Source organism: Quercus robur, chromosome 6 (assembly GCF_932294415.1).
Source record: "Quercus robur chromosome 6, dhQueRobu3.1, whole genome shotgun sequence".
NCBI lineage: Eukaryota > Viridiplantae > Streptophyta > Magnoliopsida > Fagales > Fagaceae > Quercus > Quercus robur.
The window spans coordinates 17994864-18022008 of NC_065539.1; the positions used below are offsets into that span (position 1 = coordinate 17994864).

Below are 27145 nucleotides of genomic sequence, written 5' to 3' on the forward strand. Positions count from 1 at the left end.
TATAGAATTGCAGATACGATAATACACAGCCCAGGAAACATCTTTTATTGTGAAAATTGGATTTGGAACTAATCAAGTTCTGCAAAGCTTAGAATTGAACATTTTCATACAAAGTGTTCATTTTAATTTAATTTAAAACTACAAAGCCGCAGTGTGATATAATCACCTAGTAATATCTTGTTCTACTGCTACAAGCCTACAATCACTCCCATTATATTTCATATTCATAATCTTCCATTTGATATGGGAAAATAAATTTTCTTCTTTGATACTGCAAGCCATTTTTACAAGGTAACGCGATTTTTTTTTCTTGCACTATGAGATCAGTGCAATTTCAAGATCAATCTTCCATGCAGATTTTTGAGTTATCTCGGCCAAGCAAAGGAGAAGAATCAAATCTCTCCACCAATGAATGGTACTTCGTGAAAATATGACAAGTAAAAACTTGAGCTTACATACTGCAGATGAATTGGAATGGTAAACTGATTAATCATAAAATTGTTCTATCTTGAAAAGTGTTGTCCAGTAACTTTAATCATTCAGAAGAAATTAATGATTACAAACTCATCCTTAACATCACTCTCCCATCCTTAATGACCACCGTAAACCTATACTGCAATCATTACATGAACAGGCCTATGAATAGGAGATGGGATTGTGACTTATTTGCCATTATATTACATGCTAGAAGCCACAAATAATAGTTGAAGTGATAAATCATAAAATAGAGACAGCTCACATCCTTAATTAAATAAATCAACTGTGGCATATGCAATCAGGAGCAGGATATGTATATATGGACTGCTTTGGTTTTCTTAATCTGATCTGCCCTTGTCTGTTTTCATGCCCTTCTAACACTGACTGCTGGAAATCTGACCAACTCATGCTTTTATTTAGGAAGAGTTGGCCCAACAATGCCATATTCGGCCTTATAGTTTTCAGGTTTTCATAAGTTCGATGTCCCACCTGTAAAAATCACAAATGTCATTGTCTTATGGATTCTGCAGTGCAGAATACTGAATAAGAATATATGGCACATTAAATTTGTAAAAAATTCTCTTAAACTTTTGATTAAGTCAGAAAATTATTGCAAGAGAACACCTTGAATAACTTTTGGCGCATGTTTTTTCAACTTCAATTCAATGGCTTCAGTTAATGACAATGAAATTCTGTGTTTTACAAATGAATCTACTAAAGTTTAGCAAAAGCAATCTGAAGAACTAGCAAGAAAAAAAATAGTGTAGATACCATGGCAAATTTCCGTCCTAACGAGTTCTTAATGGTTAAATGATTAAATTCATTCTTTCCAAACAACTAAAACTTTTAGAACAAATGGTAATTTATTATGGTATTAGAGCTTGTCCTAAGATGTGAGGAGGAGGTTAGAATAATGATTTAATTTACCATTTCCTAACAGCTTAAAATTTTGGGACAAGTGGTAATTTATCATTATAAAGTTTCCTAATTGATCTGATGTCTAAAAAATTGCCATATCCCAATTTCTCGCTCATATCATAAAGTGGTGCATCAAAGACCAACCATTGGATGGGAACATTATAGAATTTTATCTTCAACAAGCTAACTGGATGGGCCACTTTAAGTTGATTAAGAGCAGAGACAGCAGCATAACTTCCAACAATTTAACTGAATGTTTAGATCTATGATGACACCAGGTAGAAATACTCACCAATGCATTGTGCATATTTCCTGGAGAAGCAGATATAAAGATGTTGCTGTGCATACTAACATAGTAATCAACTGCAGCTAACAAGGATGCCTTTCCCTTTATCTGGGCCCGTTCCGCTTTGGAAGTTAAGCTCTTTTTGTCTTCCATCAGTGGGAATAACTTTTTCAAAGTTGAAATCCTAGCTTCTCCACCAAATACCTTGTGAAACATAACCATTTCACAGATCAAAACTCTGGGAGCAAAAAGATATATTTCACTTCTCAAAAAGTGGCGTAGACAAGAAAATAGTTGAGACATGATAAACCTTGTGGGAGGCAAGATAGAGCCTAGTATTGTTGTCAAAACCCAAAGCTGCAAGAAGCAATCCAATCTCTTCTGGAGTCAAGGGGCAACGACCCTGATTCCTCAACTCTTCATTCGTGAACTGGGAGTTAAGGACCCTTCCCTGCCAAATTGCTTGTCTATACTTGGCTAGAGCCTTCTTTTCAGCTTTGCCCCCACCAAAGTCACAGGCTGAATGGGCCGCCATATCCTGAATAATGACATGGTTAATGAACAAGAACGTGGAATCAAGGTTTAAAAACTTTATAAACTAAACTAAAAAATTCTGGACAATTCAAAAGATCATAAAACCAATGGTGTGGATTTCCTCAAATGACAACAATGACTCAATCACTGAGGTAGCTCTGTGAGACTAAACTAATTTATTAATTAATTTGGTGGCCCACATGATGAGGCACATGTGATAAGTTAGAGGTTTAATGGGATATAAAGACATATCCATTAGTGTCTTATCTGATTGGTCAATTAGAAAAGTGGTTTCCTGACTCCAACTTTGATGGTAAGGTGGAGATTAAAGTAAACTAGGAAACTAGTCCTCTCTCTATCCATTAAGGTATTCAATTTTTCCCATCATAGACTGAATCTTACTGAACTAAACGTATACAGCAAAAGGGTGAAGAAAGCGAAACCAATCCTACAGAGAATTATTATTATTCAAAGGATCTCAAGAGAATTGCATCAATGGATCCAGGTAAGTCTCATGACTATTTTATTGTGTTTTATATCAGTGTGAAATCCATGATAGTTCTAGATCCTAAAGTTAAGTAGTTGTTGAGTGCTTAACAATATAAAGACTTTTAAGTTTACAAGCTCAACCCAATGATGTACAGATTGAATGTCTTCAGATATTTGACCCAAAACATTTTAACAGTCACAAAAGGCATAAAATGTTGGCTTGTTTGATGGCTTGAACAGTGTTATTATCATTCTTTAATCATAATGCACTATGAAGTGCCTATTAGGGCTGTACACAAAGCCAACCAAACCAACAAAAAATGACCAAGCCCACAGCTTCTGCTGGTGGTTGGCAGCATTTATTTTCCAAAATGATAAGCTCATCTGGTGATCGGAAAAAAGTTTTGAAAACCGCCTATAAACCACACCAACTGACCCTTCTCCAGCTCTCCCTTAATTTCCTCAAATCCCCCCCTCCCCCACCTCCACAGTAAACCAAAATTTGATTTGCATTTTAAGAACTAAAACTATGCAATTCATTGGTGAGATTTTCAAATTTTTAATTCAAAAGAGAGTTTTAAGTTGTTAGGTGGTGTAATATTAAGGAAGAGTTACATTGGGGGTAACTTTTTTTTGATAGGAACATTGGGGGTAGCTTTAAGCAATGTTACATGATTTAATAACTTTTTATACTAGATTAATATATTGAAAGTGGATTATATGCTCTCTATGTTCTTAACATGCTTGCCAAATTTTGTGTTAATTGGATGTTATTTATTATTCTATCCATAAACTCATTTTTTATGCATAACTTTGAAATGAAAAAACTTGAAATTAAAATTTTGATAGATGACAAAGTTACTAATCTTTTGATCATTTTGAAATTTTGCAAACAATAAGAAGAAAATATATTACAACAATGGATTTGTCAAAATTCACATCAAGAAAAAATAAATAAAATAAAAAATTGAGTGGTGTAACATTGCTTAAAATTACATAACCCAACCCATATATATATATATATATATAGAGAGAGAGAGAGAGAGAGAGAAGTGGCATACTTTGTCAAATCGAAGGTGTAGCACCACAAAATTCCCTGCCCCCACTGTGCTCTCCTGCAGGTCGCTGGTGCCAAGTGCTCCATTTTTACCCAAAGGGTTGCGGAGACGGTTGACAAGAGCATCACCAAGCTGTCTAATATGAGGAACAAAAGCTAATGCTTGGAAGTTAACTTTACAACGTAGCTGTTGGATGTCCATAGGCAAGTTGTCGAAAGCCAAACGATGAGAGAATGGGGCAATTGCAGCAATTCCATAACTGAAACGTACAAACGTGTCTCAAATTTCAGAACACAATATGATTTAGAGATAAGGCCAAATCCAGAAAACAATTAAAAGTCCATATCTAAGCAATGTCATTGCATTATTGAAGGGTACAAATTGAATCTAACTACTTGGGTAGCATCCGCTTTGTTTCTTTTTTATAACTTGTCTGGAAACAAATAAAAACAATACCAGAGCATTCACAGACAATAAACTAGATAACCTTCTTCCATTCTTCATCAAGTAGAAAGTTACTTCATACACATAAACAAACAAGTGGCAACCATCTAAGATTATTAAATTAGAATTTATAAAGATTGCAGTAAGATTTCCATGTAGTTTGCATCGGAGCTGCCATGGGAATGGCATTCTAGTGTATGGGAGACCTCTGAACTAGAAAAATGATAGGTAGTTTCCGAATGCCATTCATTCTATGTAAATGTTACATATGTAGATGTTAAAATACTTAATCAAAAGCAGGCAGCTTTGTCCTTCGTCTCATATTCAAAATACAATTTCAGGTAATATAAATCAAGTAGTGTGTCTACTCTGGAATAAGAGGACTACTATTTGGCCTGTGGAAGATATAGCTGTTCTAACAATAAGCATGAAGAAACTTGGACGTAACATTTTATAATATTTGACCAGAAATTCTATTTAAATATTTCCATCATTTAAAGAAATAGAGTATATCAAATACCCAAAATCATTTATTGTGATATTTTTCTATCAGAAACTCTATATTTGCTTGAACCTTCGGTGCACTGAATTTAACATCTAAAAAGTACATTAAGTCATTAGATTCTAGATCTTCCATCGAAATAATGCATCTCAGTTCACAAATAAATTATGTGGTTTATGGAAAAAGATACAGTCTTTGAGCCTATAATTAGCCATGGATGTGATACTTTTATACATTTGAACCCTGTAATCAACAAAATTGCTTACAACCAGAGGATTTAAAGAAAATTCAGCAATAAATCTAACAAGAGGATTAGGAAACTACCAACCTCTGTAATACAGGCAATACGTTATCTAGATACCAGTTGGCCGATGCATGAACCGGTGCTGTCTTAATCCTAGTAGCTCGGATTGCTGTTGCATAATACTCCCTTGTGCTCCAGGAGAATTCATTAGGCAGCTCTTTAACTATAGAAATATCATCCTTCAATACATTAATAAAGTGATCCACATCAAATATATCCATGAATGAGCTGCAAAGGAAAAAATCATGCAACTTCATTAATAAGCCTCTCCCAAAATCCATAAGATAAAGAAATGAGAAAAACCAAAACAAAATGGTTCTTGCTAGTACCTTGAATCTTGCCAAACAGGATTCACTTCAAGATGTGGGATGACAAGTGTCGCATTCAGTATTTTAGCAACTGCAACTGCATCACATATCTTTAAAAGACACAAAATAACACTTAGCTTCTGATACTACTTTTTGAAACAGACAAGTTACTTCAAATTCTGATAAACTTAATGTTATCCATGATCTCTAGTCACCTCTAAACATATAATTAAATGTTCAAGAAAATCTTTTGGTACATACCCCCATTCTCTGCTGGTTCAAGCCTCCATCAAGAAATACCTGAATATAACCTTCAGATTTCTCTGGTAATGCTGCATGAAAGAAAGGGCCAATGGTGAAAAAAAGAAAAAAAAAGAAAAAGAAAGAACTAGATCATAATTAATGAAAAACAATACATGAGGTCACACACACACTGTCTCTATACTTCATACAGCACACAGTAGATTGAACACAAAGTAAACTTCTTATGGTTACTCTATTCCTGATCACTTACAAGGGGTTTTTGGAGATTCAACACAAGGCCTCCATCCTTGGTTGGCCAAAGGAATCCAGAGATCTGAATGCTGAGAATTTGTCTGATGAAAAGAATAAAATGTTTAACATGAAGAGGATTTTACAAAGAGAACTATAAATGTACTTAAAAAGCATGTTTGCAGCTGAACTCTTACAGTTTCGCGTTGTAAAGCACTCTTGAGAATACGTGAGTGCCTTGGTTTTGGAACATTCCATTCCTGTAAACACCATTATTTCATAAAACAATAAATTTATGACCTCAAAAGAGCAATTTATAGGCACGGTGCCATGTTAAAAACAGGCTGATTGTGTATGAGTTTACGCCATCCTTGGATTTGTATATCACAGAAGTAGCATAAATATTTATAGTACATAGAAGAGGCATAACAAATTACAAGAAAAGAGAGATCAATTCATGGTATTATAACAAAATCAATAATATAATTTATTGAGTACAAAAACGTTTTTCTTTCTCAGTCTAAGTGATAATTTAAGAAAAGAAACAGAAGTAAAAGGCTAAATTTTGTGATACCAATAGATTTAAAAATTGATTAGTGATTACCCTGAATGAATTTTCTTTCTTTGAATTTTATAAACCAAGAATTCAAATATATTGAGTTTTATGCATAAATGCCAACATCAGTGAGAGTTTTGTGTGGAGAGAAGATAACTTCCATATATATGTATGGATGAATTTTCTTAACAAACTATTATCATTGTTATTAATAGTCAAATTACTATTTAGAACAATTGTTATTAACTGTTATATCTTTTAACTTCAATAACCATTCAGAAATTTGCACCTTGTAGATATTAAAAAATTTGACCCCAAAAAAAAAAAAAAAAAAATCCCCGAAATCAGCAAATGGTCAGTACTAATCTTTCCAAACTTTCAATCATTGATGTGAAACTCATTAGCTCATCATTCAGGGTTTCCAACAATGTAAACCACAGACCGTTCTTGCTTCGATCCTTTCCTTTTTAGGTGACTATTCATAATAACAACATATCATTTAATTTAAATACAAATAATCTCTAAACTTCCTAAGGCCAGATGGGAAGTCCTTATATATCATAGATTCTCAGTTGGTTCGCAATCTGAGTAGAATCAACCGGTTCAAGTCAACAAATCCAAACACTTCCTAGTCAAATTTAACTTTATCTTCTCTTATTTATGACTTATTTCAACCTCATCCACTTAAAAATATAACAACCACCCAATCATTCTATTCACTTTTTGGCATAAATTAAACTCACTCCCTATTAATCCAAAAGAGTTAATCCATACCCTTTTCTGAAACATTACACACCCAGAATATTCACTCCCAGTAAACATTTTTTAGGGACTATAGAACAAAGACAGCTTTCCCGGGAAACTTTCAATGACCCACTTACTGTCACATTAAGAAGCATACTACAAAAGAAAAATTATTCCAATAAATAGTACTTTGCTTTTGTTTTTGTTAAAGAACAAAAAAAAGGGTCTTAAAATAAAGAAAAACATGATGATGAATGATCCAAAGAGTGTGAACTTACCGTGAACATGGAAGGCGAGGCATGGCCCAATGGGCTGAAGAAACTAGTCAAGAACACTGGAAAAATCAGAACAAAAAGTCCAGCCAGTGCTCCTCCTCTTCCTCTATGAGGCTGACACTGGAGCAGAAGCCTCATCATCCCAACTGGGTTTTTGCTTGGCTGTGGAAAAGAGCACCCTTTACCCTCTCTACAAAGTCACAGAACTTATAAATGTGGTTGTATCTGATCTAAAGTGAAGAGGCTTAGCTATAAAATTACAAAGCCATTAATAGTTTCTGTGTCTTGTCGGTCTCAGTCTGATAGAGAGAGTAAAAGGTTCACTCTTAGAAACCAGGACACGTGGACACTTCTTGGAAACGAATATGGGGTGTGTGTAAGTGTAATATCTGTGTCTTTTGTGAGTGGGACCCAGTGGATAAAAGAGAAAATGGGAATGAGGTTTTTCTTTTCCTGCTTTTGTTCTATAATTTGTACGGTTTTTTTTTTTTTTGAGATAATATAATTTGTACGTTAGAAAAGGAATCCGACAGTGCTGCTTTCTGTGAGTCACAGATCATTTTGGGAACAAAGTAAAAAAATAAAGGTTGATAGATTTGACCGTTGGAATGGGTGAAAGGTGTGTGTAAAACTGCGAACTTTATTGGATTCACTTTTATATATTTCTTGAACTACCGACACTACTACACTACAGCAACCTTTATTGAGATATCATTCTCCATGGGCCTCTCCTCCGCGCAAATTGGGAATAATGTTTGGTCACGTTGGGCTAAAAATTAAATATAAGAACGGTGAACAACAGGCCACAAAGGAAGAGTAAACTTTCACAGTTATACTATACTTTTATCCTTATTCCTTCCTTTTTAAAACAAAATAAACTAAAGAAATTAAGTTATACCAAACTCCACTTGAGTGAATTATCGAACAAGATTCTTTAAAGTTAGTTGGTAAGCACTAGCATTGGAAGGGTTAAAGATCACCAAATAGTTCATGGCCCATGGCCCAACCCAGTAGCCCGACTACTCACCAGGTTAATGAGCGGCTCGGCCCGTTGTTATTGAGGCCCATGGGTAGTCCACTAGCTTAGTGGGTCAGGTTTTGGACTAGTTTTTATGCCCATAGGCGCCCCGTGGGCTAACCCAGTAGCCCAGCGCCAGTTTGTTGGCCCAACCTGTTGCCTAGCCTAATTACTCAGAATTCTAGTAACTTAGTTTACTAAATATATATTTTTCTAGTAGTTTAGCAACTTTGAATTAACCATTTAAAAATTTTTTTATTAAAAGATAAAAAAAAACATTTAAAACCTTAATAAAAACAATTAAATAGGTTTCCATCAACAAAACAAAAAATTAAATAGATTTGACTGAAAAAAAAAATAATTATGAATTAAATTCTTTGTTGCTTTCCTTTATAAAAATATATTAATTATTTCCTTATAAAAAAAATTGATTCTTTCCTTATAAAAAAATATTAAAATAAGATACTAACACAAGCACATGGGTAGCCCATTAGGCCCAACCCGATAGCCCAGCTGGCTAAAGACAAAATGGGCATTGCTCATGGGTAGGGTCATGGGCCAGGGTTTTCTCTTCTGGCCCAACCTGACCCAGCCCATTAAGTAGTTAATAGCCCATTATACCAGTCCATTGTGCCCATGGATCAAGTAAAACTGGGCCAGGGGTGTAAACACCTCCTAATTGCTATTTTACAACCTAAGACACCCAAAACACACTATCAAGATTTGTAAATTAAAAAAAAAAAAAAAATTGCAACCTATGAACAGTTATATGCAACCTTACTGTTCATAGATTGTAAAGGAAAAAAATATTATTTTAATCTTGTAGTTATGTGTGAAGAGAAAATAGAGAGAGAATAATACTTTTTATTATTTTATTAGGTAGTTTATATATATATATATATATTTTTTTTTTTTTAAAACGGTAGTTTATATTATTTTATTGAGTTGTATGTAAAAATAAAATTTGGAATGTAAGGTGAGTTGTAAAATGGATGGGTAAAATAAATGAGGGAAATGCTAACGAATGCACTTAGGACAATGGCTAATAATCCATTTAAATAAAGTTTTTATGTGGGAAAAAAAGTAATTAATATTTCAACAGCTTTTTCTATTTCCCATAAAAGTTGTGTTAAAACATTCCTAAAATAGATTGTTAAACATTATCCTAAGGGCACCTATTAGTATGACCCAATAAATAAAGTAGTATTTAAGGATGCAAAATAAGTTTTTTTTTTTTTTTTTTTGGCATCCCCGGATAGCGCTCTAAGTATTTTATATTTAAAATAATAGATCTTTAACATTTCTTACCTATTGTGCCTCATTTGCAATGGTTGCCTCTATGCAAATATAGTTCTTTAGGCCGGGTCTAGACTTATGCCATTTATGCCCTAGCCTAAAGTTCCTAATTGCCCCCAAACTTTTATGATAATAAGTGGGCTATTTAATATTTTCCCAACTCCAAGGAGAAAAACAAATCTAATTAATTGTGAATTCACGGATTTACATTATTGATCAATTTCCCCTAACATCGTAAAACTTTTAATTTTTGTAAACCAATCTCCTAAGTAGTAGACAATAAACATTAGCCATCTAAGCTCTCACATAACCATACACCAAACAATCTCTCTCTCTCTCTCTCTCTCTCTCTCTCTCTCTCTCATTAAAAATAACAAAGTTTGACAACAAACTTAGTTGTAGCCTAAGGCTACAACTCAACTCAATATCATTTTTTTTTAATATGAATTTAAAAAAAAATCACTATTGGATCACATTTTCTTTTTATATCTTATATACTCGCAAAAAATTTTAGAAAATAAAAAATTAATAACTATGTTATCAATCAAATGATTTACTTTCAATTTTTTGTGATCTAAAAAATTATGAATAAAAAATAATTTAATGAATCAAATAGTAAATAATATCCAATCGACACGAAATTTAATATCCGTAACATACAATCCAACAATTAGATTTTCAAAATATATATAAACATATTAATTTTTTTAGCGGGAGCCAAGTGTGTAGCCAAACTTTTTCCAATTAACCCTTTGTTTGTTTCGCTGGAAAACCTTCTATAAAAATAGTTTTCCACATTTTTCAGTATTTGGTAGCATAAAAGAAGATTGGTCAACGGAAAACTATCTTTAGTCAATAGAAAACTCTTATAAAAATAGAGCTTATTTTCTATAGGTTGTTTTCCAAAAAAAAAAATTGGAAAACAATCTCTCTATCACACAGTGCATAGCTCCTGTAAATATTATCTTCTTCTGACCTAGGAAAAAATATTTTCTTTTACTCATTCAACCTTTCTCACAATAAACTCTCTCACTTCTTCTCCTCCCTTTGTTTTTGTCTATTCTCACACCCTCACTATCACTCCTTCTGGTCTCTTCTCTTCCCATAGATTTCTTTCTTTATTTTCCTCTCTTCTCTTTTTTCTCCCTATTTCTTCTCCCCTGTATAACACCGTTCTTTAATAAGGTTTTTATTTTATTTTTCTCCTCACAGATCGGTCAACAGTTCTATAACAATTTTTGGTATATTTATCAAACTATTTGTACTAGATTAGTTTGTCAATAAAACTATTTGGCCTATGTGGAATTTTGAACTATTTAAAATGGAACTTAAGGTTATAATAGTTATTTTGAATTATGAGAAGTATGGTTTATATATTATGTACGTTACTATTCATATACATAAGCAAGATGAGCATTTAAGATCGTGAAAATTGGATAGCTAATTTTGATTGTATCTGTTGTCAAGATTTTAGTTTGAAAACCAAATTTATTCTTAGTTTTTATTTATTTATTTATTTATTGCATTAGGTGGGTTTACACAATACACATATTATACATGTTTTAAATTATACAAGAAATATTATAAAAATTGTGGATACCAAACAACAGAAAACATTCTCAAGCCCATTTTCAAGGTTGTTACCGAACACCGGAAAATGTGATAGTTTTCCAGAGAGTGCTTTCTAAAAAATGAATCGTTTTCTAGAAAATGTTAATGCCAAAACAAACAGAGCGTAAAAATTAGAATATAACACTCTTAATCATAAATCTCCTTACTCAAGATAAAGTAAACCTCGCTTAAATAATACAATGAATCATACAATTTAATACATAAAAATTGTCTAATGAACCGCCACATGCACTTAAAAAAAATGTCACATAATTAATTGGAATAACCTACTCCATCTTAAAGCAAAAATCATTGTATGAATACATCATATAAAGGGTTGCAGGAGAATTCGATATGCCAAATTCCATCAAAATTATAATCAAATGAAAGCACGACAGATGGCCAATTTATCTCTCACATCTATTGTTATCAAAGAGAAGTTCTTTACTTACGATGCTTGTGGCGGCAAGAAATTATCATCTTAACTATCATACTCCATTTGTTTTGAAGAAAAATGTTTTCAGATATTTGGTATGACAAGTAAAAATTTTCAAAGTAAACCACCAAAATCGACAGTTTAGCTACAAAGCCACTGGTGCGGTAGTTCGGTGATCGGATTGCTAATACCAGTGGTTGGAATGGCAGTTTTGATTAGTAGACCTTCGACATTGGTCACTAGTGACCGGACCTCCAAAACGGTGGCTCTAGCAACCGCCTCCAAAGCGGTGTCTTCGGTGCACTAATGGCCAGAATGGCAACTTCAATTATCAAACCTTCAGGAATCGCAAGAACTGGTAGACAAAATAGTGTCTTTGGCAGCCATTGTAAAAGTAGTGTCTCCAGTGACCAAACTATAGCACCGATGGTCGAAACAACAACTTCGGTATTAGACCTCTAGCACCAATTATTGCAGTGGCGGCACCAGCTACCTCGATGACCTAACCACCAAATAGGGTTTTGGGCGAAATTGCCATAACATGGGCATTCTTTTTAGCAAGAATTATTGTAGTAGGATAATGGCTAGGAGGATTTGAAAGGCATTATGAAATTAAGATTTCCAAGGTTTAGCCCATGCTTAGCCCAGAATCCCACTACTTGCCATATTTGGTTTGGTATTGCTATCACACATGACTTCAAAATTCCACTACTGCACTCGTAGGTGCTTCCCTTTAAGGTAGAACGCTCCCCTACCGATGCCTTTTTCATCCCACATCTTCTGTAGATCACTTAGCCCCTCTACCATATGTTTTTGTAAAATGTTTTACCAAAAAAAAAAACGTTTTACAACTTTTTATAAAGAATTTTACAATTAACAAAAAATATTTTACAAATTTGACTATATTTTACATGCAAACAAACACCTCAAAAAAAGAACCATTTAAAAAATTATTTTACTTCAAAATAAATGGAACCTTAATATTAAAATGTCTACCTAGAATTACAGAAGTGAAGAAGATAATAAATTGGAGCGGAGAAAGAATGGAGTCCGGACTGGTCCCTCACCCTTTTAAAATCCGTTGGGTGTTGGACTGTTGGGAGTTGGAGGTTGCGACTTGCAACAACACAACACAAATGCAATTCAAAAACACACAAAACAACCCAAGAAGATAGAAAAGAAAGACACGTTTTTCAATTTTCAGTTTATAGATGAGATCCAATCCAAGTAGTTGAGCTACTCACCTATACCTCTTTAATTCTATGATTTTTTTAAAAGCCTCTTCAATTCTTGTTTTTTAGGGGTTAAGTACTAAATACTAAATAAACAAACTTCTTCAATTCCCTTCTCTTCTCTCTCTTTCTAACACTACCAATAATAAATACCACTTCTTCAATTTCCTTAAATTTTCAGACTTCAAACAACCCATCTCTCTCTTCTCTCTATCTCTCTAATGGCGGGTTTTTTATCTCTCCTCCGGCGCATTTACCTCTCTGTCTACAATTGGACCGTCTTCGTTGGATGGTATTTCCCAAAAATTTCCTCAGATCTCTCACACCCGTTTCTTTCTATCTGTTTCTCTTTTATATATAAATTTCATGTGTGTAATTGGAAATTGTGCAGGTTTCAAGTATTGTACCTTGCTGTGAAGACAGTGAGAGAGTCAGGGCATCAACACGTCTACTCTGCCGTTGAAAGACCCCTTCAGCTTGCTCAAACCGCCGCCATCTTGGAGGTTCTGTTCTACTATTTTAATTATTACTTTCCCAATTCAAATAGTCTCAGATTCACTCACTTCTGGTTTGCACATGTTTAAGTTTCTTAACTTCTTTTGGTTGTTGTTGTTTCGGATTCCCCGGTGAAACAGATTTTTCATAGTCTAGTAGGTGAGTTTTGTTCTGTTCATCAATAATGTTCCCTAAAGATCATGTTTTTATTTTAAACCAAAACCAAAACCAATACTTTTTGTTTTTGTTGTTACCAATTTTTTTTTAAAAACAGGTCTGGTGAGATCTCCAGTATCAGCAACATTGCCACAGATAGCTTCAAGGTTGTATTTGACTTGGTTCATCTTGTGGAGTTTCCCTCAGGTTTGAATCAATGAATGAATGAATGCATTTCTTTTGTAATACCCAATTGTCAAAATATTGTTTTTATTATTTTAGACTATATGTGATGTGTAGTTTATGATTTTGGCAGACTCAGACTCACATACTTGTGACCTCCCTAGTCATCAGCTGGTCCATCACGGAGGCAAGTGTTACATGATTTTCAGTTTTATTCCAACTGCATTCTTGGGTTCCTGTTTTGTTCTGTTTTTATGTATGTGTCAAACTGTTACCAATAAAAGGATTAGTGGTAAAGTGGTACAAATTTCTAAACACCACCTATATGAAAAAATTACTGTACCATTAGTGGTGACGTGGTACAAATAAAACCCCAGCTGTATGAAAAAATTACTGAGCATTGAACCCTATAAATATGTATGGCTGAGTTTGAATATCTGGGTTTTGTTTAGCACTTTAAAATTAGGAGAAGAAACTACAGTGATTTAGAATGAAGAAAATTCCAATCTTTCGTAAAATTTTATTTTTATAGCTAGGTGATGTGCAAGTAAATCTTGTAGACCAGAATCAAAATAGCATGACGGGGTTTTTATGTTGAATCAAATCTCAACTTTTGTTGGTTGATGCTGCAGTCTGATAATGAATGTATAGTGTAAGCCTGGTGTTCATTTTTCTTTATTGGAGCATATGGTATTATAGAAAGAATACTAGACACCTTTTTTTCTTTGGTTACTGCAGATTATTCGGTATTCTTTCTTTGGGCTGAAGGAGGCGCTTGGTTTTGCACCTTCATGGCTCTTGTGGCTCAGGTATAGACTGTAATTTATGCCAATTGGACGGAAAGGGAGTGATTGCTTTGTTTCATTAAAATATTATATATGACATGCAGGTATAGCACCTTTTTGTTGTTGTATCCAACTGGCATCACTAGTGAAGTCGGTCTTATATATGTTGCCCTGCCATTCATCAAGGTAACAATTTTAATGATGCAGAAAAGCAAGACTTCGTTTGCTAATGCATATGTTTCGGTAGAACTATATACCTCTTAAACTGAATTATATGATATCTACAACAACTTTAAATTACTAGTTCATGTATATATCAAAATGAAGTTGTCCTACTGAAGTGTTATTTAATTGTGTATTAATTAAACGCTGCAAAGTGCAGTAACAGTGGTTTTGGAGTGTGGGAAACAACTTCAGTGAAATCAATTAGCTCCTTGCATCATCTATTTTGTGAAGCTAAAAAGTATCTCTTAATGGTGAAACTGCTGCAACAGTTGATTGTGTCTGTAGAACTTTTTACATATTTCACGGTCTCTTTCTGGCCCCATATTCAGGACTTTTATGACTTATGAGTTATGAGAGTATGAGAGTTTCGATCAAATGCAGACCCCCTCCAAAAAAAGATAAAGAAAAGAGAAGAAGCAATCTCCTAGCCTGTTAGATATGCATTCCACAGTCCCATTTGGGTTATATTGCACAATTTAATGGATTGTTTGACAATCTTTTGACAAGCATTGACCTGGTTTTAAATGGGCTGATTTCATCATTTCTGTCATTCATTTTTAAAAGTAGGACACACACAAAGAATGGTCAACATGAGGAAAAAAAGATTGGAGTTGGGCTGGGAAAACTAAGTTTGGTGACTTTTTGATGATTATCTTCTGCTCTCTGCTTACAATGCTTTGAAAGGCATTTTCATTTCAACAATTAACTTGCAATTTCAATAAAACTATTTGTTAAGAATGTGATCACTGAACAAATTGAGGTGCTTGCAGGAATCTGAAAAGTATTGTATAAGGATGCCAAACAAATGGAACTTCTCTTTTGATTTCTTCTATGCTGCAATTCTTGTACTCGGAATCTATGTACCAGGCATGAACTCAGCATTCTTCTTTGAAAGATAATAACTCATTATCTAGTTGGCTAATTTCATTTGTTTGCAAACTTCTTAATTGATGAAATGACATTTTATATTGCAGGCAGTCCTCACTTGTATGGGTATATGCTTGGACAAAGGAAGAAAGCTCTCTCAAAGTCCAAGAAGGAGTAGAATGGCAGAAAGTTCTTTTAATGTCCTTGTGGGTGTGAAATGGAATTCTATTTATAAAAATGCTGTTTTTAGCTAGAATAATTTTTGGTTTAGTGCTCTCAAATTAAAGAAAAGAAGAAAATTTCCTTGTGTTGATTCAGAATCTGTTATCAAATTGATGATTTTCTAAATTGGGTTCCATGAGTACCGCAAATCTCAACATGAATTTGTCTTTGCCTAATCTTTTTCCGCAAATCTTAGCATGAATTTGTCTTTACTTAATCTTTTTCAGAAACAAATCCAGTGACCATAAGTCTATATAACATAGTGTTCACCATTTTATTGCAAAACATGTTTATAATCAAGAATCTTGGTGATTTTGTATGGCTATTTTTGGATGTAACATTGAAGTATTACAAAACTTTCCTTCGTTTCTTACTTTATCTCCAATGAAGAAAAAATTGGGGAGGGGAAATAATAACATAATCAGATGTAATAAAGACTATCTACAGTTTCGTAACAACAATATGCCTTCAGGATAATATAACAACTTAGGTACCAATAACTGGTGTTTACAATTCAATTTTTAAACACGCCAAAAGTCTTGTAGTTTAACCTTAACTCAATACCGTGCACCCTTAGTGCGATGATCATTTCACAAATATAAGTGCTTGTAAGGTGGAGCAAAAGTCGGGGTTCAAGTTTCTAGAAAAGAATTTCACACATATATACACTTAGATTAGATTAACTAGTTGAGATCCCATACGCTGTGAGGTACAATATATTATTAGTTTTCTCCAATATTTCAATAATTTTTGTCAAAAATCTTGTAGTTTAACTAGTTATTACCTCATAATATTTCCATCAGAGACATCAAGGTTTAAATTCCCACCCCCAACTATCGATGTATAAAAAATAAAAATAAAACATTTCAATAATTTTCCTAGTAAAAAATTACACTATTTGGTTATTTTATAGACAAAATAGAAAAACACTAAAAGTAGTGTAGTATATTGATCATCCTATATATATGTGTTTACAAATTGAAAATTGCATGATATAGTGGCTAATATTGATAGGCATGTTTCATGCCTACTAAAAAAATGTAAATATCTTTCAATTATTATTATTATTATTTTTTTTACATTTGTGAGAGACCTCGCCCCCGGCCCGTATTTTTATGGGATGTTGGGCCAAACCCACGTGAATGGGTGGAGTCGTATTATTGCCTCTCAAAATGGAGATTCGACTAGTTATATTTTCCCCTTTAGATTAAGGGTTTTACAATGGAGTCGCTACTTATTTAATTATTAGAATAAATAAGAAAACCAAAATTTGAAAAATTCTTCATTTTATTAATCTGTAATTGAATTTACATTGATCATAGGAAAATTACATGACTTTGGTCCTAGATACAATCTAAGATAAAGTACATGGTTTTGTTTCCTAATTACAATCTAAAAATCGAAAATTACATGGATAAGCATTTGATCTACTAACCCTTGATCTAAGTTCGGAGGCTATGTTACAAGGTGGAAAGGTGTTAGGCACCCACCTTGCCCGGTGAAACCGGTCTTCTAGACTATGGTGACCAACATTCATATCATATCATCCAATATGTCAATCAATTTACATGTTGAATTTAATGTGTGTGTATGTGATAAACCCTAATTCAATTTATTAAGTATTGTATTTGGATTAAAAAATGAATTCTAGTGAACTTGTGTGGATGGTGATAATCTAGATTCAAGGATTTGAAAGAATTATTAAACAAACATGTTTTTTCATATTTTTGATGTGGATTTAAGATTAAATCTAGTGATATGATTGAACATGTGATGAACAACCAAGAACATGTGAAGAACACATAAGAACAATTAAAAACATTTAAACATATTCAAGGAAATTATTATGCTTTAATCTTAAATTCTCATAATGACAACATAAACAAACAATTAGGGAAGGAGATTATACCTTCATGCAAGATCCATATGGTGGAAGAGGGGACTCTTGATGGAGGTTCTAAGGGTAGAGGAAAAGAAGAGCTAGGAGAGGGAAAGTGGGTCTCACTCAATACCTTGAGTCTCAGGAAGACCAAGATATGACAAAACTACTCAACTTCACTAGAACTCAAGAGAAGAGAAGAGAATGGGGTTTTTCTGTTTTGAAATGAAGGAGATGAGGGGTTTATATAGTAGTGGTGGAGGAAATATAAATGGAAGACCATTTAGTGAGGGTTGACAAAGAATCATGAACCTAGACCTCATTTTAGACTTTGGGGAAATTTGGTGCATTAAATGTGGAGATTGATAAGGGTGAGGAGCAAGCAAAGTTCAGTTTTCCCGTAGCTGCTGTAATAACCTGTAGAGTCAACTTCGAAAAATCATATCTGACTCAATTTTGATCGGAATTGTCTCATTCTTGTGCTCAAATTGAAGCCTCGAATGTCTAGTTTTTGGGAAAATTAACCTCATTCACAAATTCAAAATATTCTGAGAGATATTGATGAAATAGTGAGCAGAGGTCATTTGTTAGAAAATGGTTTTAGCACAATTAACATTAATAGGTCCCAAATTAGCTCCCAATTAACATTAAATGGCTCCAATCACTCCCATTTCAGACTTAACTGGTTCCAAATTTACTCTAATTAAAAGATAATTGCACAAATTACTCATTAAATAATTAATGTTTAACTATCTAGTTAATTAGGCGTGTGCAACCCTACCATATAATGAAATCCTAACCAATCAAATTATGACACATCATTGATCTCAAATTGATTATACTTATAACCAATCGAAATCAATTGTTTATAATCACATATAGTCGGACTCAATTTGTGATGGTGCATCTCAACTAAATAAACTTGATTTAATGATAACTTTCAATCTGGTGGTCTGATTCGGGCTTATGACCAGTCGATTTAATTGTTACAACATCAAGATCATTTTGGTGAAATGAGATTAAGGGTGTGTTTGGTTGCTGTAAAATGTTTTCCGGAAAATACATATTTTCCGGAAATGCTAATTTCCGGAAAAGGAAAATGTATTCAGGCTGTTTGGTTGTCTCGGAAATCGTTTTACGGAAAATCAATTCCGGTGTTTGGTTTGTCCAAACATTTTACTGAAATCATTTTACGGAAAATCAATTCCGGTGTTTGGTTCGTCCAAACATTTTACGGAAAATACTTTACGGAAAATCAATTCCCATGTTTGGTTCGGTCAAACATTTTACGAAAAATGAAATTCGTTTTTTACAGAAAATCAATTCCGGTGTTTAGTTTGTGGATCATTTTACGGAAAATATGAAATGTGTTACAAATTCAAGCACCTGCATTATCTAGACAAACCTGTAACAGTGCAAAACTAATCATCCACTTCAACATTAAAAATAATCATTCAAATTCAAGAACCTGCATTGCCTAGACATATCTGTAACAGTACAAAAATTATCATCCACTTCAACATCAAACATAATCATTTGAATATACCCATAATATTTATATAAAAACAGCCACATCAATCGTTCACCATTGGCATTACACCTCCATGGTGTACAAAAATGATACCTATTCGTGGTATCTGAACAGTACAAATACATAATTTGGGCAATTGTATCATCCCAATAATACAAAAGAGTACATATATAATACATTGGTAGGTCATTACTAATACTACAACAAAAGTTAATTCTTAAATCTACCATCACAGTCAACAAGAAATAAACAAATCAAATTTGTGAGACCAAATAACCATCTAACCACAGCTTCCTCAACCTAGCATTCTTGGCTAAAAATCCACGTGTCGTCTTCTCATTTTCACAAAGATGGTCGAAGGCAGTAGCGAGCATATCTTCGCTATATCCATCCGCCATCATAGCCATTACCTCATTGTACAAAGCTGTGTAATCCACCGGGCCCCGATTGATTTCTTTCAAAGTGACAGCTATTTCCTTCAGCTGATCAGACAGATCAATCAGCACACTATCATCAGTATTAGAAGGTGCACGCCCTCTTTTGCGGGACTTGGAAATTCCCGACCCAGTGGTAGATGATTCAACTGCATTCTTCCCTTTCTCAACCACACATTCCTCCATATTATCTGCAACAAACTCCGCATTATCCCCATTGTCTGGCTCATTTTCAATATCCACATAGGACTTAGAAAAGCCACCTGTGGCTATGTCCTTCCCCACAACAATCGCTAATTCATCATAAAAGTCAATTTTTTTGTTCAGATATTTTGCATGCTTTCAATGCGCCTGTAAGGGAAAAATGAACGTATATAACAATGCAATAATAACTTCACTCATAAATTCAATATAAAAGGCTATGAAATAACAATTAAAGCAAAGACTTCATACTTTTTCCTACATTTTCTTAGTAATCGAACAAGTAATGCAAGAAAACTCTCAAATAAGGATTGAACAAGTCAATACATTGTGTTACTATTATGCACACTTCACTGCTAAGAGAGCCCAATTAAAAAAAAAAAAAAAAAAATTACAACAGCAAGCACAAATCTTGTGGTCAAAAACTTTGTTTTCTTTCCTTCACTTTTTCCTAGCAACCAAATAGAAAGATCAAAGAAAACAGTGGGTCCTTTTAATTTCCTATTATTCCCAAGTCATTGCTGAAAAAAATCCACTAAAAAAATAACCTTAAAAAGAAAGTATCAATCTTTTCTTTACTTTTCCAACATTTTATTAGCAACCAAATAGAGAACCAAAGAAAATTGTAACTCAGACACATATACACATATAGATAGATGAAAACACATAGGTATGTATAGATATAATACATAGCTAAGGTGACATGAAAGTAATATTTGAAAAACCTTATAAAAGCAATGGAATCCTAAAAAGAATGACACTATAAATTTCATATAAAAGGCAAAAACATATATTATCATCTATATTAAGAAAATATAGTTGGAAGCCATACCATAACTTCTTCTTGGTATGTTTTAGCTTCGCAAGTTATCATTTTCAGATTATCGTCACAACCAAATCCACTCTTCTTTCTAAGAGTTTGAATAGTGGACCACATGGTCCTTAGAGTTCGCATCCGATTGTCAACATAGGACGGGTGGCACTCAACCCCGAATTGGGCCATTATCTCCTTCGCTACAAGAGCAAAGGAGCCAGCCCTAAAAGTACTAGAGGGCTTATTTCCCTTTGCAGCCTCCTCTGTAAGTATCCTAAGCATCATTTCATGCATGGGTGGCAGCCACCTAAATTGCTTGCTGCTGCTAACTTCCTTTTTGCCCTTTGACATTACTACATATGAAAATAGTATAGTGAGAGTAACATTTAAAAATGAGAGTAGCATTTAGTAATTACGCTCAGAACATGAACAACAAATCAAACACACATACAACCACGCTTATAAATGTGCTCAACAGAATGAAACATGCTAACACTAGAAATGACAATGTAATACCATCAAATAACAATGTAATGCTGAAAATACTTTTTCATTACACCACCAAAAGTCTATAGTAAATACATTGTCTTTACAAAAAACAAAAAGAAAAAACACATTACAATCATAGAAATCTAAATAAAGTACTACTCTCCACTCCTGGTATAATCAGACCACATGGCTTGGCATATCTCATCTCTCTTAGCATTCCATGATCTACTATCTTCGACGGACTCCCGACGTGATTGTGTTTCTTGTTGGTGGTCACTAAACTCTACTTGGTTCATTGCATCTTCCATAATATGGTCATTTGGTTCAACCCCCATAATGTGATTATGAACCACACAACACGCTAACACTACTTTCACTTGGGTTGGGAAAGACCAAAATGGTTCTGCATCCAACACTCGAAAACGTTTTTTCAACACTCCAAACCCTCACTCAATGGTAGTTCTCAATGAAGAGTGTCGAAGGTTGAACAATTCTTGCGCATTCTCAGGAGGACGATCACTAAACTCTTTCAAGTGATATCGCACACTCCAATAAAGTGACAATATTCCATTTTTATTACCATACCCAGCATCACCAAGATAATATTTACTTACATATATTAAAAAATAAAACCAAATCACTACTATGCTTAGAAAAACGCACAATATTTATTAAACTAATAAACCAAAAAGGTAAAGTAATCGTATAATACCATCGGGAATTGAAAATCCCCCTGGCCTAGCAAATGCATCATTTAACACACGTGAATCATGTGCACTGCCTTCCCATCCAGCCAATACATAAGTGAACTTTAAGTCAAAACTAATGGCAGCTAACACATTTTGCGTGGTTCCATCTTTGCGACCACGAAATCTTCCTTGTATTTCAAGTGGCACAGATGCACGAACATGTGTACCATCTATTACTCCAACACAATCCTAATTTTCGACAGACATAATGGTTTAAAATTACATAAATCTTCACAATTTACAAAAATACACAAGTCGCAATATTTACCTTAAAATATGGGTAAAACCTTCTGCTATTCCTTATCTCTGGGGGTGTATCTTCGCTACGCAGTCTTATTAGAGCTCTATATAATTTCAGGACCCCCCTAAAGACGACCTTGAAGTATCTATGAACAGTCTCAGTTGATCTATAGATCCGACTACCCATTACACGAAACCTCACATTATGACCAATAATGTGTAAGAAAATGAACACTTGCTCCGTAACAGACATGTGAATAGTCGGGCGTACATGCTCCCCCTTAGTGAGGATGTGACATAAGTGGTGGAAAGCTATAGGCTTCATCCTAAGTTGATTCACACAATGTCTCTCAGTTCCATGCAGAACACTATTTATGTATTCCTCTCTCTTGGCGGCATGGTTAACATAAGGCGCCCTAGGCAGTTGTCTACGTCTACGTCGCAATTTCCTTAACAATGCAACCCCCACAAGGAGGACAGATGCAAATGAGGCAAGAATTGGGCTTTGGTTTTTTTCTTCATCTAACAAAATCACAAACACTGTGGTCTAAGAGGTATGTAAACAAGCATGCTATTGATTACACAGTAAATAAAAACAGCCACAAACATAAAACATCCAAACCACATTGATAACGAGTACCAAATCACATTGCATTTTATTTACACTATCACAATACCATCACATTGATAATTGCACATTGATATATCACAATACCATCATATTGCATTCTATTTACAATCAATATTTACACTATCACAATACCATCACATTGATAACTGCACATTGATATATCACAATACCATCACATTGCATTTTATTTACAATCACCTATATACCCAAAGCACCTTCAATTAAGGTTTAAACACACACATATTCTACTGCAAGAACATAATAACACCAAGCATGGGTCAAGCTCCAAAATTTCTACACATAACCCAACTAGCCAAATTATAAAAAAAAAATAAATAAATAAATAAGTAAAAATTCACAGCAAAAGTTCTACACATAACCCAACTAGCCAAATTCTAAAAAAAATCATAGCAAAAGCCAATCATGCATAACCAGACAAGCTCCAAAATTCTAAAAAAAAATCAAACCGAAAACCAATCCTGAATAACCTGCAACCAGAAAAGCTCCAAAATTTCATATGCATAACCCATAAATACACAGTTTAATAAAAAATGGATAATTAAAAAAATTAATAAATAAAAAAAAGTAAATAATTATATAAATAAATATATATATATATATATATATAATGCAGAGATCGGATCGGGAGGTGGGTCGGGAGGATGGGTTGGACCGGTGAGGTGAGTGTGTGGATCGGACGTGTGTGGGTCGAAGGTGAGGTGAGTGTGTGGACGGTCAACCGGTTCCGGAAAACTCACCGTGAGCCTATGTTTGGCTCGATGATCGAAGTGGCTGGACCGGTGATCAACTAGCTGAGCTGGATCGAGTGCGTTGGTTTAGATCGGTGTGAGTTTGAGCTCTCACTCACCGTGGGTCTGCGGCGTTTGGCGTGGTGATTGTCTGGCTGACCTCAGCGTGACCGGCGTGAGGTAGATCGGTGTCGGTGGCTGGATCGGAGCTCTCGTTCTTTCTCTCGCTCGTTGGCTAGATCGGAGCTTTGGTTCTTTCTCTCACTCGTTGGTTGGATCGGAGCTCTTGTTCTTTCTCTCACTCTCTGTGTGTTGTTCTTTCTCTCGCTCTCTCTGCGTTCTTTCTCTCGCTCTTTCTGTGTTGTTCTTTCTCTCGCTCTCTCTGTGTTTTGCGTGACTCGGAAATGATTTGAAGTGAAAATGAGAGTGTAAAATCATTTCCGGGTCAAAGGCGTAAATTTCGGTCAACAGGAAGTGAATTTCCAAAAAAATTCATTTTCCGTTGCTGCCAAACATGCGGGATTGGGGGAAAATGATTTCAGGAAATCATTTTCCCCCAAACAAACGCACCAGGAAATCATTTTCCCCCAAAATAAACGCACCCTAAGGATCTAATGACCAAAATCAAGATGTATATTTCCAAGGTGAAATTACCCTTTTACCCTCCATGTGAGGTTAAATGCAGGTTGCAAAATAAGGTGTCAACAACATTCTTGATTGTGTGTTACTAAATTTATTTTTATTTTTCCTTTTTTTTGGACATTGTTTCAATTGTTGTAAAAACAACTCAATTTGAGTAAAAATACTATATTTCAAATAAATTATTTCTCACATACAAAAAAAAAAAAAAAAAAAAAAATTCTCATATAAATCTTGGAAAAATGATATTAAAATTTCATTATACTTAAAATAATTAATATAACAAAATAAACATATTCAATCTATTATTAAATAATTGAAAGGGGTTAGGAAAGTTAAAAGGTGAAGATTAATTTTAGTGAATTTATAAATATTTAATTTTTATGGCTTTGTATCAATTGTTGTCAAAGAAAATAAACATGAGGAAGAATGTCATATTCTAAATTTATTATTTTTATTCCAATTAAAAATTATTTCTTATACAGGGTTTATAAAAATAATCATAAAAAATTATTTAATATAAATAATTAATGCACAATGTAGGGATAAGGGCCCAAAATTGTATATTGGGTCTTGGGCTTTGGCCGAAGACGTTGATTGGTCTGAGGACGAATAAGTAGTTGTGAGGGTGTTAAGTTCAGAGTCCCATGAGTAACGTGCAAGCGGAAGGTTGGGAAAGGTGGTCCGAGGAGGATTGTCTCCTTGGATAAATGAAGCACAGATCGAATGTATGTTCTATCACTCAAAGTGACATTCCAAGAAATGTCATTGAGAAGGACATGCCTTATGAACGTACGGGAAGAATGGGAGCTTAGAAACATCTAAGGGAAAACTGCTACCACCGCATTAAATGCTCTGCAACTAACTTTCTGGCTGCATTACTGTGGAGAAGACCCCTGAACAGTGCTGACTTGACTACCTCAACTCACAGAAGGCCTGAAGGGGTGTCCAATGGAACAGACACTCAAGTAGTAGCTTAAATGATCAACAAGTGTAGGGTCAAGATCATCAAAAGGGAACTATATAATGTAAGAGACCCTCCATGGAAGGGAGATCGGAAAATAGAGAGAAAGAAGACGGTAGTAATCAAAATTGTATTAGTAATCTATTCAACTGATTTATATTAGAACTTACCTCCTCGAACCGTGCCGAGAGTGAATTTATTTGGGTTAATCCTTCTTGCTTCTATTTAATTATCTTTTAAACCCATTCTAGCCATTGTTCAGCTCTTTAGGACCTAGTTTTCTAACCCACTCTCTACAAATTTATTGTACTAGGCTCACTGGGCCAATATCCCTTTACATTTTGGGTTTGGGCTCCAAAATGTGTCCCTACAATTGGTGCCGTCTGTGGGGTGAACTTGTGTGATAGTGAGTGCAACGGTCAACTATGGTTGGATCAGGTTCCCATCAGAAAGAGTCCACGAGGTCCTAACGACGGGATGATTTCCTTAATCTTGAACATAGGAAAGATCGAGAGGGTAGCATGCATACTACACATACAAGCAGAAGCCAATCTTAAGTTGGAAGTCACGTCTCTCAAGAGCAACATAACAGAGCCATGCAACTAGAGATTGACCAGTTAAAAAGGAAGTTGCGCCATGCACGGCGAGAACGAACCCCCTCCAACTCTGACGTTTCCACTGAGGGTGAAGAAGAGGCTAGTTATAGGCGAAGGTCAAGAACTCCACCCAGCAAATCTTTTTCCTACAATGAAGAACACCATCACAAATGTAAATACAAGAGCCTGCCCCGCAGAGGCCTGGGAAATGACGCTATGAGCAAAGCATTGAACCAGATTTCCAAGTCGCCCTTTACGCGCAAGATTGACGGGGCAATACTTCCTCGGCGATTCTATCAGCCAACGTTCACCATCTACAATGGTCGAACGGACCCTATGGAGCATGTGAGACACTCCAATCAGAGAATGGCTGTCCATTCCAAAGACGAAAGCTTGATGTGCAAGGTGTTCCCATCCAGTCTGGGACCCGTGGCGATGAGATGGTTCGACGACCTAAGGGCAGATTTCATAGATTCCTTCAAGAAGCTCACCCAGGCATTTGGCTCTCATTTTATTACGTGTAGCAAGGTTCCTCAACCCTTGGATTCCCTACTATCCCTATCCATGCGAGAATGGGAGACTCTGAAGACATACTCAGATAGATACTGGGAGATGTTCAATGAAATAGATGGTGACTTTAATGACGTAGCCATCAGTACTTTCAAGGTCGGCCTTCCAGCCGAGCACAGTTTAAGGAAATCTCTGACTGGAAAACCGGTCACCAGTGTGCGCCAACTCATGGACTGGATTGATAAGTATAAAAGGGTTGAGGAAGACCAACAGTAGGGGAAAGGAAAGGCTAAGATTGTCCCTCAAGAGATGAGGGATTTCAAGTCAGACCAATACAATAACAACCTACTCGGAGGGACTTTACTGAGCAGTCGGGGTCTGCCAATACTCAGGCGATAAACGCGGTGTTTCGGGAATTGATGCATCAAGTTTTGGAGAAGATTAAGAATGAGTCAAGCTTCAAATAGCCAAATAAGATGGCAAGAAACCCCATAAGGCGCAATCAGAACCTTTATTGCCAATATCACCAGGACCAAGGACATACTATAGAAGACTGTAGAAATTTGTGGGACCATTTAGACCAGCTAGTCTGAGAGGGAAAGTTAAAGCAGTTTTTGCATCATTTCAGTGGCCACGGGAGCCAGACAGGTTCAAAACCCCGAAGAGATGCTTCTTCAAGACCTCTTTTAGGTACGATAAATGTCATCTTCGCCGCTCTAGGGAGGACCGGGTCCTGTCCCTCCAAAATAATTTATGTCGCTCGGCTGTCCGCCAAGGACTCAAATTTTGAGTCAAAGAGGGCTAAA

The 27145-nt window shown here is 34.9% G+C and overlaps 2 protein-coding genes across 2 annotated transcripts; one reads left to right on the forward strand and one right to left on the reverse strand.

The window, feature by feature from the left end:
* Positions 1 to 465: 465 nt before the first annotated feature.
* On the reverse strand, positions 466 to 7684 carry LOC126733069 (O-fucosyltransferase 31). Its single transcript, XM_050436191.1, has 10 exons — positions 7391 to 7684; positions 6010 to 6072; positions 5835 to 5916; positions 5582 to 5652; positions 5342 to 5430; positions 5037 to 5240; positions 3766 to 4021; positions 1992 to 2219; positions 1688 to 1885; positions 466 to 966 (listed from the first exon to the last, which is right to left on the reverse strand). The coding sequence occupies exons 1-10, from the start codon at positions 7526 to 7528 to the stop codon at positions 757 to 759; spliced, it is 1539 nt and encodes a 512-aa protein (XP_050292148.1). The 5' UTR covers positions 7529 to 7684; the 3' UTR covers positions 466 to 756.
* Positions 7685 to 12781: 5097 nt separating this feature from the next.
* Positions 12782 to 16089, forward strand: LOC126733070 (very-long-chain (3R)-3-hydroxyacyl-CoA dehydratase PASTICCINO 2A). The gene is made up of 9 exons (XM_050436192.1): positions 12782 to 13272; positions 13372 to 13483; positions 13616 to 13634; positions 13750 to 13838; positions 13948 to 14001; positions 14553 to 14623; positions 14704 to 14785; positions 15595 to 15691; positions 15799 to 16089. The coding sequence occupies exons 1-9, from the start codon at positions 13202 to 13204 to the stop codon at positions 15867 to 15869; spliced, it is 666 nt and encodes a 221-aa protein (XP_050292149.1). The 5' UTR covers positions 12782 to 13201; the 3' UTR covers positions 15870 to 16089.
* The last annotated feature ends 11056 nt before the right edge of the window (positions 16090 to 27145 follow it).